Below are 12427 nucleotides of genomic sequence, written 5' to 3'. Positions count from 1 at the left end.
CCCGCAAGGCCTGGCTCACCTTGCAGCCCCCTCTCTACACTCAGCCTGCTCACTGTGCTGCTCCGGAGAGGGAGAGGAGAGGCAGCGAGGGTCCGGGGTGTGCCTTCAGGCTACCATTTTCCCACCACCGCAAAACGTTTCTAAATGTTCAGAGACACAGAAGTCACAGCAACTCTGCAGAAAAACGAAATGTGTCACATGCAGACTGTGATGGTCCGGTTCAAGAGTTTTCAGAGTTGGAGGTCACGGAGGGTATTTTAGATAGGGTGATTGGAGTGGCTTCTGGAAAAAGTAACCTTTGAACAGGGACCCAAGTGACTCGAGCAAGGCAGCCATGCCAACGTCTTGGGGAGGAAATCATGGGCACAGGGAACAGCAACTGGGACAGAGCCCTGAGTCTCAGCGTGCTACAAAAGAAGCCAAGAGGCCGGCGCTGCAGCTCACTAGGCTGATCCTCTGCCTGCAGCGCCGGCACCCCAGGTTCTAGTCCCGGTCGGAGCGCCGGATTTTGTGCCGGTTGCTCCTCTTCCAGGCCAACTCTCTGCTATGGCCCGGGAGTGCAGTGGAGGATGGCCCAAGTGCTTGGGCCCTGCACCCGCATGGGAGACCAGGAGGAGCACCTGGCTCCTGGCTTCAGATCAGCACGGTGTGCCGGCCGCAGTGCGCCAGCCGCGGCCACTGGAGGGTGAACCAATGGAAAAAGAAGACCTTTCTCTCTGTCTCTCTCTCTCACTGTCCACAAAAAAAAAAAAAAAAAAAAAAACCAGCCAAGAAAACCCAGGCGGCTGGAGTCCGTGGGCACTGAGACTCAGAAGACAAGGGCTGAGGGGGGCGGGAATTAGACAAGGAAGGACAGCGAGGAGAGAGCGATGTTATGGGAAGAAACCGAAGTGGGCAGACGCACTAGCTGTTATAGGAAGACCAGGCTGCACGAACAGGAAATGATGTCAGAGTGTCTGCTGGGCAACCACAGGGGCTCTTCTGGTAAAAAATGGCAGATCCAAGGGGAGAGCAGAGGCAGCAAGGCCCACGGGGAAGTCTTTAAAAACAGACAACAGTCACCTCCACTTCTGGACACAGTGGACTAACAGGAACAGGGTTTATCCTCCCAAAACAATCAATAAAACACATGAGACATCAGTTTTCAAGACAAGGATCATATTTTCATGTTAATTAAAGAATACACAGGGATTTGTCTTCTCCCTTGTCATATAAATATCTACCAAGAATCCACACGTCCTCCCATCACCTCACAAACACTGAAATATTTATTCTCTGGCTATCTATGGAGGGAGGAGGCCTGCCAATCGCCATTGTAAATCGCAGCTCTTCCAGGCTCTCCTGGTTGTTATGAGGAAGCAGAGAAACCCCCGAGATCTAGAAAGAGACATTAAAGGAGATTCTCAGCCGTCTCCAGGCTCCAGGGCAGCATGGACCAGACGGCTCGAAAGATGCTGGCGTCAGAGTGTGGGGGGGACTGTGGAGCACCCAGGGTTGGGGGAAGGGGATGCGTCCCTTTAGGAGGAGTAGGAACCCCAAGAGAGAGGGATGCCCAGCTTAGGCCCAGCCCATCAGCTCCTGCCTCCTGCCCTGCTCCTCCTCCTTCGTCATCAGTCTGCCTCTTCCAGTCCTACGGCTTCTCATTCCAGAATGTTAAAATAACACCAACAAAAATAAATAATAAAAAAATAACCAAGTGGCTCGTTCAAAAATAGCTCCCAGCGCCCACTTCAATATGCTGCCTTGGGTTTGCCTTTGAGCCAGGACACATCAGCTATTCGCACTGTGCTGCGTCAGAGCCTTCTCCGGGTGCATGGTGGCTCCCAGTGGAGAGGGAGGGCACGTGACTTTTTTTTTTTTTTGACAGGCAGAGTGGACACTGAGAGAGACAGAGAGAAAGGTCTTCCTTCACCATTGGTTCACCACCAAAATGGCCGCTATGGCCAGTGCACTGTGCCTATCCGAAGCCAGGAGCCAGGTGCTTCCTCCTGCTCTCCCATGCAGGTGCAGGGGTACCAAGCACTTAGGCCATCCTCCACTGCCCTTCTGGGCCACAGCAGAGAGCTGGACAGGAAGAGGAGCAACCAGGACAGAATCTAGCGCCCTGACCAGGACTAGAACCCGGGGTGCCGGTGCCACAGGCGGAGGATTAGCCTAGTGAGCCACGGCGCTGGCCGAGGACACATGACATTTTACATCCTCAGGACATCTTAGGACAGGGTTGTGGGCATCAGTGTGGAATAGGACAAACTCCCGCACCAGGCCCAGATAGGGACCAAGGAAAAGCCCGTGAGGCAGGTGTGCAGCTCCCAGTGAGACAGGCATCCCACGGAAGACACTGAGGAAAAGCACAGAGAGCCATACCTTGCTTGACAGCAGAGCAGCAACATCTCACGGTTATGAAGCAGAATATACAAAAGCACCAGGAAGGCTTTGGCTCTAATGCAAGTGGACGGGCTGTCGAGTAGACGGATAATTGTGGAGACAAAATCCTGTGGAAGATATTGAAGAAACACATTTTTTGAGAAAACATTAAAAAAAACAAAACAAAAAAAACAGCAGCCTCACCTCTCGGAGTGAGGACATTATAATAATCAAGCACACAGTAGGAAATAAATAGTGGCTACTGCTTTAGCCTTCTCAACCTGTCCTGGATCCCTAGTAGAGCTTTTTATATTATTATTTCACTGACACCTGAAAATTAAGATATAAATATTGACAATGATATCCCTATGTTGAAGGAAAAAAAATCAGTCTTTAAAAGTTAAGTAATCTGCCCAAATTCTGAGGTGAATTCAAATCCAGACCAGTAAAACAAACCTGTCTCCTGACTATGCAATCATATAACCAGCAATACCTAAGTAAACAGTTGGCAATCACATCTACATGTAGATTTGATGCTCTGAGAAAACCTGCACATAAAGAAACAAGATCTCTCATCTATATATCTGAGGCTTAACAGATATACAGTAAAATGAATACCCAGTACATGATGCATAAGAAAAAGCTATACTTCTGCAATGTTCTTTCATTAAAGCTGTAATATCTCATTCAGAAGTAACTTCTGTTATTTTTCCTTTAATACACAAGTTGTACATCATTTCAGGTGCCTATTGAATATACAAATATTCAAATAGCACACACACACATACTAATGTGCACGTGCACACGCAGAGATTGTTACTGAATGTTAAATAGCCAGGAATACAGAATCACAGGGTTCACAGGAGTCCTAGCCTAAGACGAGCCTAGCAGTAACACTGTGAGTCCAAGGCAGAATTTACAACCTCAACTTCTTTTTGACACTCCTGGTCCTTTTATCTTGGGTGCTACGTGGCCAGGTAGGCGGAATTTGCAGTCCTGAATATGCTTCTACTCAAGGAAGGTACACGCAGCAGCATCAGTCTCACGGAGATCCTGAACCAAGTCATCAAAGCCAGGTAGCCCCCTGAGGAGGGGAAAGGCAGCCTCACCCCCAGGGCGTCCTGGAACAGATCTGTTTCCAGCTTTCAGCACCCTGACAGGAGAACACCCATCTCCCCACTGGCGATTCCGTACGCTAGTTCATACTCTGCAGTACAAGGACCACAGTGGCCAATCTGCCTTCCACACCAATGCCAACACCTGTGCATGCACACACACACACACACACTGCAAAACCACTCACACCTCCACCAGCCACTGACTGAAAAACTGGTCCACTTTAAAGGAGACTACAAACACAGAGAGAATTAACTGCAGTTTGAGATCTCAAGTTTGTTTCCCATAAGGAACATCACTGCGACAACAGGTAAAAATCTGAATAAGGTCTCTAGATTGGCTAACGTGTGTTACGTGAATGTATTTCCTTTATTAAAGTATTTACATGTTATGTATTTACGTATGTGTTTGAAAGTCCTTGTTACAGAGATAGGGAGGGACAGAGATCTTCCATTTGCCTGTTGACTCCCCATGCGGCTGCAACAGCTGGTGCCGGGCCAGGCTGAAGCCAGGCGCTCCACTCAGCTGCCCATGTGGGTAGCAGGTGCACAAACACTTATAGATGATTTTCCACTGTTTTTCCAGCCACAGTAACAGGAAAATGGATTGGAAGTAGATCAGGCAGGAGTCCAACTAGCACTTGTACAGGACACCAGCCTCTCAAGCAGTGGCTTACCCTGCTGTGCCACAACGCTGGCCCCACATCAATGTATTTCTTGATTTTGAAATTCATGGCTTGGTTTTAGGAAATTTTCAAAAATTAAAGTTAAAAACAAAACAAGAAAGGCTACATTTCTCAAATGGGTGAGAAAACACAGGCATGCATAGTTAGAGAGGAAAAAACAGTACAAAGTCAATGTGATGAAATGCTCCCATCCAGCGAGTATGGATGAAGGGCACGTTACAGTCACCACCCTAAATGTGCTACTCCGCCCCTGAGGATCACCACGGTAGCAGCCGGACTCATCGATGTGAGCACCCTCTCTACCGCCGCTCCCTTCCTCTCGTGGCCAGTGAATCCCCAAGCTCTGTCGGAAGGCCACCCCATCACAGCCTTGCTGCAACGCACCATTACATCCTTCCTGAATACTGCCAACACTTCACTAAACCTCTCATTTTTTTAACGAAGAACAAAAATTTTTTTTATTTGAACAACAGTTACAGAGAGAGGTAGAGCCAGAGAGACAGAGAGGTCTTCCATTCCGCTGGTTCACTCCGCAAATGACCACAATGGCCAGAGCTGAGCTGATCTGAAGCCAGGAGCTTCTTCCAGGTCACCCACACAGGTGCAGGGGCCCAAGGACTTGGGCCATCCTCCGCTGCCTTCCCGGGCCACAGCAGAGAGCTGGACTGGAAGAGGAGCTACTGGGACAGAATCCAGCACCCCAACTGGGACTAGAACCCGGGGTGCTGGCGCCGCAGGCAGAGGATTAGCCAAGTGAGTCACGGCGCCGGCCAAACACAAAATTATTTAAAGACCTGGGAGAGACTATGGATACAGATGTGATACATACACACAAATATCCATATTTATACAGACCCCAGTCCTGTGGGGAAAAAGCTCTTAAGTCATTTATTAGAAAGGATAAAGAAAAGTCTAAGACATGTGGACACAAAAAAATAAAGTGAAATTCCACCCGGAAATAAAACACAATGAATGCAGAAAGAAGACTAGGGAATGTATTTAAGAACATTTTAAGAATAAAGGACTGGAAGGGGCTGGCACTGTAGCATAGCAGGTAAAGCTGCCACCTACAGCGCCAGCATCCCATCTGGGTGTCGGTTCGAGTCGTGGCTACTTCACTTCCGATCTGGCACTCTGCTATGGCCTGGGAAAGCAGTAGAAGATGGTCCAAGTTTTTGGGCCCCTGCACCTGCATGGGAGACCCGGAAGAAGCTCCTGGCTTCTGGCTTCTGGCTTCTGGCTTCGGATTGGCAGGGCTCGAGCTGTTGCAGCCATTGTGGGGAGTAAATCAGTGGATGGAAAACCTCTCTCTGCCTCTGCCTCTCTACAGCTCCACCTTTCAAATAAATAAACAAATCTTTCAAAAAATAAAGGACTGGGGCCAGTGCTGTAGCATAGGCTAGGCCTCCACCTGCGGTGCCAGCATCCCATATGGACTCTAGTTCAAGTCCTGGCTGCCCCACTCAGGATCCAACTCCCAGCTAATGCCCATGGGAAAGCAACAGTGGATGGTCCAAGTGTGTGGGCCCCTGCACCTATGTGGTAGACCTGGAGGAAGCTCCTGGCTTTAGACTGGCCAAGCTCGGGCCACTGTGACCATTTGGGGAGTGAGCCAACGGATATAAGACCTCTTTCTCTCTCTCTCTCCCTCTCTAACTCTGCCTCTTGAATGAATAAATATACCCTTAAAAATAATAAAGGACGGCCGGTGCCGTGGCTTAACAGGCTAATCCTCCGCCTTGCGGCGCTGGCACACCAGGTTCTAGTCCCAGTTGGGGCGCCGGATTCTATCCCGATTGCCCCTCTTCCAGGCCAGCTCTCTGCTATGGCCCGGGAAGGCAGTGGAGGATGGCCCAAGTGCTTGGGCCCTGCACTCGCATGGGAGACCAGGAGAAGCACCTGGCTCCTGGCTTCGGATCAGCGAGATGCGCCGGCCACAGCAGCCATTGGAGGGTGAACCAACGGCAAAAGGAAGACCTTTCTCTCTGTCTCTCTCACTATCCACTCTGCCTGTCAAAATAATAATAATAATAATAATAAAGGACTAATTTTCCAGAGTATGTGTGACACAGTGATTAAGTTACCAACTGAGATACCTACGTTCGTCATCAGCCCCCAGTGCTGCAGGCCTTCGGGGTGTGAACCAGAAGATGGGTGTGCACATTTGATTTCTGTGTGTGTTTCTGTCTCTCCCTTTCTCTCTGCCTCTTAAATAACTTTATATATGCAAGAGAATACTGGCAGTCATTTGCATGGAATCAAGAAAAGATTATGTGATACGACTAAGAAATTCAGTAAATAAACAGAGATCTTGAGAAAGAATCAAACATAAATCCTGGAAACAAAGAACTCAATGTGTCAAGTAAAAAAAATACATTTGAAAGCCTCAACAACAGACTAGGTCAAGCAGAAGAAAGAACATCTAAACCTCAAGTCAGATCTACTCAGATAACAGATGATAAAAGACAGTTTCTAACATATCTGGGATACCATTTTATGAACACATATTTGAATTCTAAGAAACTCTGAGGGAGAACACAGGAGAAAAAGCAAAGGAAAGCTCTTCAATTAAATAACAGTAAAACTTCCTCAATATGGAGAAAAACGGGAACATCCAAGTTCATAGGCCCACAGCACTTGAAATGCATCAAAACAGAAAAGATCCTGACTGTGACACACATCAGTCTAACTCTCAAAAGTACAACACAAAATAATTATAAAATCTAGAAGAAAAAGGAATGTAGTTACGTTTCAGGGAACCCCCAATAGGCTAACAGGTTTTTCAACAGGAAACTTACGGCAGGAAGAAATGGAGTGATGTATTCCCAGCAATGAAAAAAAACAAAAACTCCCAACCAAGAATAATATACCCAGCAAAGCTATCCTACATAGATAAAGAAAAAAGGAAAATGAAAAAAAAAAAAAAAAAAAAAGGCGGGGGGTACTTTCCAAGACAAGCAGAAGCTGTAGGAATTTACCCAAGTTTTCTTGCCAAAAATACTTAGGGGGTTGCTGCATAGAGTAGCAAAAGGCAGACAGCCATCATCATAAAACACACACATGTATGTGTGTGTGTGTGTATATACATACATACACATATATATATATATATATATATATCCCACTAGAAGAGCATAAACCACAAAACAGACATGAAAAGGGGGAGAAAAAAAGCAAATTATATTATATTCAAAATAAATAGAAGAAAAAAATGTGATGATAGTACTGGGTCATTATTTATCGGTAATAATGTTGAATGTAATGGACCAGCTTCCCTGATGAAAAGATGCCAACTGGCTAAATGAACAAAAAATTAAGATCCAACAATACGCTGCTTACAATAAATTCATTTCACCAGTCAAGACACACACAGACTAAACTGAAAAGATAGAAAAGATATTCTGTGCAAATGGTATACTCTTTATCAGATAAAATAGATTCTACAATGCAAACTGCAAACAAGGACCATGTCATCTACATACACAATTTTACTGCCTTGGTTCCTATTTCCATGCCCTTTATTTCTTTTTTTTGCCTAGTGGCTCTGGCTAAAAGTTTCAGGAGTATATTGAGTAAGAGTGGCGAGAACAAACATATTGTCTGAATCCAGATCTTAGTGTAAATACTTCCAGTCCCCCCCCCCCATTAAATATGAAGTTGGCTGTGGGATTGTCATATACAGCCTTTGTCGTGTTATGTTCCTTCTATGCCTAATTTGTTAAAGGTTTTTATCATTAACGGATGTTTTGAACTTTATCAAACACTTTATTGGCATCTTCTGAGATGGTCATATGGCTTTTATCCTTTATTCTTGATGTGTTACATTTATTTTTAAATGTGTCGATGCAGTATCATTGGGAATATATACTTGTAAAATGTTGTCTTCACTGAATTATACCCCTTAAACACTAATGTGCCCTTTTCCTCACTTTAAGAATCCCACATTATGTGATATCAATAAATCTGCCTGTGACTTAAAAAAAATGTGTATAATGTCTAAACATGAAGCAAATATGGAAAAATGTTAAAGCCAAGTGAGCTAACTGAATGGTTCTTTATATTTTTCTGTATTTGAAAAATAAACTGTCAAAATAAGACAAAATCATCAAAATTAGACAAAAATAAAAGTGTAAAAATATATAAAAGACAGTCATTATATAATGATCAAGGGATAGTTCCACAGACTGATGAACATACATGTATATGTACCTAATTCTGTAGCACACAAAAATTCTATAAAATAATCACTACTATATCCAAAGGGAGATATAGACTCCAGAAGAGCAATAGTGGCAGACTTTCATATCCCACTTTAATCAATGGACAGAGCATCTAGACAAAAACAAAATCAACAAAGAAATATCAAAGCCAATCTGTATACTACAGGTAAAATGGTCCTGTGAGACATTTACAGAACATTTTATCTGACAGCTAAAGAAATAAGAGATAAACAAAGAGGAAATGAAGTCAAATTATTCCTGTTTACAAAAACTACACGATTCTATATACAGAAAAAACTAAAGATTCCATCAGAAGACCATTAGATATGATAAATTCACTAAGTTGCATAGTACATAATCAACATACAATTATCAATGGTTTTTTTTTTTTTTTTTGGACAGGCAGAGTGGACAGTGAGAGAGAGACAGAGAAAGGTCTTCCTTTTGCCATTGGTTCACCCTCCAATGGCCGCCGCGGTAGGCGCGCTGATCCGATGGCAGGAGCCAGGTGCTTATCCTGGTCTCCCATGGGGTGCAGGGCCCAAGTACCTGGGCCATCCTCCACTGCACTCCCTGGCCATAGCAGAGAGCTGGCCTGGAAGGGGCAACCGGGACAGGATCGGTGCCCCGACCGGGACTAGAACCCGGTGTGCCGGCGCCACAAGGCAGAGGATTAGCCTAGTGAGCCGCGGCGCCGGCCTATCAATGCTATTTTTATTCAGTGACAATTAACTCCTTGAAAAAGAAATCATAAAAGTAGTCCCACTCATAATAGCTTCAAAAATTTAACACCTAGGAATAAATTTAACCAATGTAAAAGACTTCTAAAATGAAAATTATAAAACAATGATGAAAGAAGACGCAACAAAATTAAAATTCTCCCATGTTCACAGATGAAAAGAATTAATGTTGTTAAAATGTCCATACTGCCCCAATCAATTTAAAGATTCAATGTATGGCTGGCACAGCAGCTCACTAGGCTAATCCTCCACCTTGCGGCGCCGGCACCCTGGGTTCTAGTCCTGGTCGGGGCGCTAGATTCTATCCCGGTTGTCCCTCTTCCAGGCCAGCTCTCCGCTGTGCCCCAGGAAGGCAGTGGAGGATGGCCCAGGTGCTTGGGCCCTGCACCCACAAGGGAGACCGGGAAAAGCACCTGGCTCCTGGCTTCGGATCAGCGCGATGCGCCAGCCACAGCGCACTGGCCGTGGCGGCCATTGGAGGGTGAACCAACGGCAAAGGAAGACCTTTCTCTCTGTCTCTCTCTCTCTCTCACTGTCCACTCTGCCTGTCAAAAATAAAAAAATAAATAAAAAATTTTAAAAAAGAAAATTTAAAGATTCAATGCAGTCCTCATCAATATACCAATGATACTCTATGCAGAACCTTAAAAAAAAAATCCTAAAATTCATATGGAAGCACAGAAAAGCCCACATAGCGAAAGCAGCCAGGAGCCAAAAGTACAAAGCTGGAGGCATCCTAATGGCCAATTTCAAGACACACTACAGAGCTACAGTAACCAACAGACTGATGGAAAAGCATACAAACTCCCACGACAAATCTACGCATCTATAGCCAGCTGATTCTCAACGAAGGTGTCACAATCATGTACTGGATAAAGGACTGTGTCCTCAATAAAAATGGTGTTGGGAAAACTGGATATTCATACTCAGAAGACTGAAATCTGACACACACAAATACACACAACCCATCTCTTACCCTATATAAAAATCAACTCAAATTGGATCAGAGATCCAAATGCAAGCCCTGAAACAATAAAACTACTAAAATGAAACATAGGAGAAAAACTTTGAGATACAGATAAAGGCAGCAACTTTATGGCTAAGACCACAAAAGAACAGGCTAAGAAGCCTCTACAAAACTACACAGCAAAGGAGAACAACCAACAGAATGAAGGGACAACCTACAAAACGGGAGACAATTTCTGAAAACCATTTTTCTTATAAAAGATTGATATTCATTTTACATAAGGAATTCAAAATCTCAGCGACAAAAAAAAAATTAATCGATTTTTGCTCATTTTAAAGTGAGCAAAATTGGACCCAGGGTTCAGCTTACTGATTAAGATGCCCACGCTGCACAGTGGAGACCCTGAGTGTAATTCTGCCTTCAGCCCCTGAGTGTAGCTTCCTACTAACGCAGACCGCAGGAGGAAGAAGTCATGGCTCAAACAGCTGGGCTCCTGCCACGCAGGGGGGAAACCTGGATTGCAGTTCCCAGCTCCTTGCTTCAGCCCCTGCCTAACCCCAGCTGTTGCAGCTGTCTGAGTGGTCAACCAGCCAACGGGAGCTCTCTCCTTCCACCCATCTCCATTCCTCTGCCTCAAAGATACATTAGAGGGAAAATGACATGAATAAACCCTCATTAAAACAAGAAATTCAAAAGGCCAACAAACTTATGGAAAAAAAAAATGTTCAGTAACATTAGCATTCAGGGAAATGTAAATCAAAATGAGCTATCACCCCACTCCAGTGACAAAGGCTGTTGTCAAAAAGAAAATAATAAATGCTGGAGAGGATGTGGAAAAAGGGGAATTTTTACACATTGTTGATGGCAGTGTCAATTCGTACAGTCATTACGAAGAACAGTAAGGAAGCTCCTCAAAACACTCAAAATAGATTTATCATCTGTTCCGGCTACCCCATTTCTGAGTGTAAACGGAATCAGCGCGTCTCAGGGATGCCTGCCCTCCCCTAGTAACTGGTGCATTACTCATCGTACCTAAGATACGGAATCTACCCAGATGCCCATCAGCAACTGCATGGAAAAAGAACACGGGATACACACACAATGGGATATTACCCAGCCATTAAAAGGAGCACTATCCTATTACTCTCTGGAAAATGGATGGAATTACAGGGACATCACATTATATGAAATAAACTGGAATTAGGAAACTTAAGTTTTCACTCATATGTGGCCACTTAAAAAAGTTGATCTAAGGGTAGAATAGTAATAACTAGAGGAAGGGGAAGACAGGAGGATGAAAGACGTTGAATAACGGCTACAGAAACTCTGCTGGATAACGGCTATACATTCTAGTGTTCTGCAACACACATCCACGGTAACCTATCCTGTCTTTTATGAGAGGATTTCAAAGACTCCAGTCACAGAATGGTCACAAAGAAAACATCAATTGTTTTGATTCAATGCATTCATGTTGTGGGCATTATTGAAATGTTACACTGTACCCCACAGATATGTACAACTGTGGTTAGCCTTAAATATTTAAGGAGATGCAAAGGCTAACTAACCTCATTTGATCATCACCCACTGAATACATTTATCAAATTGCTAAACAAAAAGTCCATGGAAAATCCATGTTTTCAAAAACCTGTGCATGGATTCAAAAGTATGTTGCACCAAAATAAACTTTCATTAATTATGTTTTTCAGTAAGTTTTTAAAAATTATGTATTTAAGAGGCCAAGAGATGGACATATAGACAAACAGCAGAACTCTCCTCCACCTTCATTCCCATATGCCCACAACACAATCCAAATCTTCCAGCCGGGTGCCAAGAACTCAATTGCATGATCTATCAGTGCTGTCATCCAGGGTCTGCGTTAGCAGGGAGCTGTAGTCAGCAGCCAGAGCCTGGGATGCAACTGAAATACTCCGCTGATATGGGACAAGGGCATCCTAACCAAGGAGCCAAATGCCCACCTCTTACTAATTTTTTTTTTGAAGTCTTCTCATACGGTGTAGTCATAAAAATCTCAGTAACAGGGGCCCGAGCTGTGGCATAGTGGGTTAAGCCTCTGCTTGTGGCACCAGCATCCCATATGCGCAACAGTTCTAGTCCTGGCTGCTCCTCTTCCCATCTAGCTCCTTGCTATGGCCTGGAAAAGCCATAGAAGATGGCGCAAGTCCTTGGGCCCCTGTACCCGCATGGGAGACCTGGAAGAAGCTCCCAGCTCAGGATCGGCCCAGCTATGGCTGTTGTGGCCATTTGGAGAGTGAACCAGCAGATGGAAGACCTTTCTGTCTGTAACTCTACCTCTCAAATAAATAAAATCTTTATT

General features: G+C 44.6%; 1 protein-coding gene across 5 annotated transcripts in view; it reads right to left on the bottom strand.

The window, feature by feature from the left end:
• The window catches only part of ULK4 (unc-51 like kinase 4), a 597001-nt gene that overhangs the window by 428173 nt on the left and 156401 nt on the right, over positions 1-12427 (bottom strand). For all 5 annotated transcript variants that reach the window (XM_062200117.1, XM_062200120.1, XM_062200121.1 and 2 more), the window contains one exon: positions 2365-2492. In XM_062200117.1, coding sequence (XP_062056101.1) covers positions 2365-2492 — 128 coding nt within the window. The remainder of the gene's footprint in view (positions 1-2364; positions 2493-12427) is intronic.

This window comes from Lepus europaeus, chromosome 9, assembly GCF_033115175.1.
Source record: "Lepus europaeus isolate LE1 chromosome 9, mLepTim1.pri, whole genome shotgun sequence".
Lineage (NCBI taxonomy): Eukaryota > Metazoa > Chordata > Mammalia > Lagomorpha > Leporidae > Lepus > Lepus europaeus.
The sequence above is the reverse complement of the archived record's forward strand: the minus strand, read 5'-3'. Positions and strand labels throughout refer to the sequence as shown.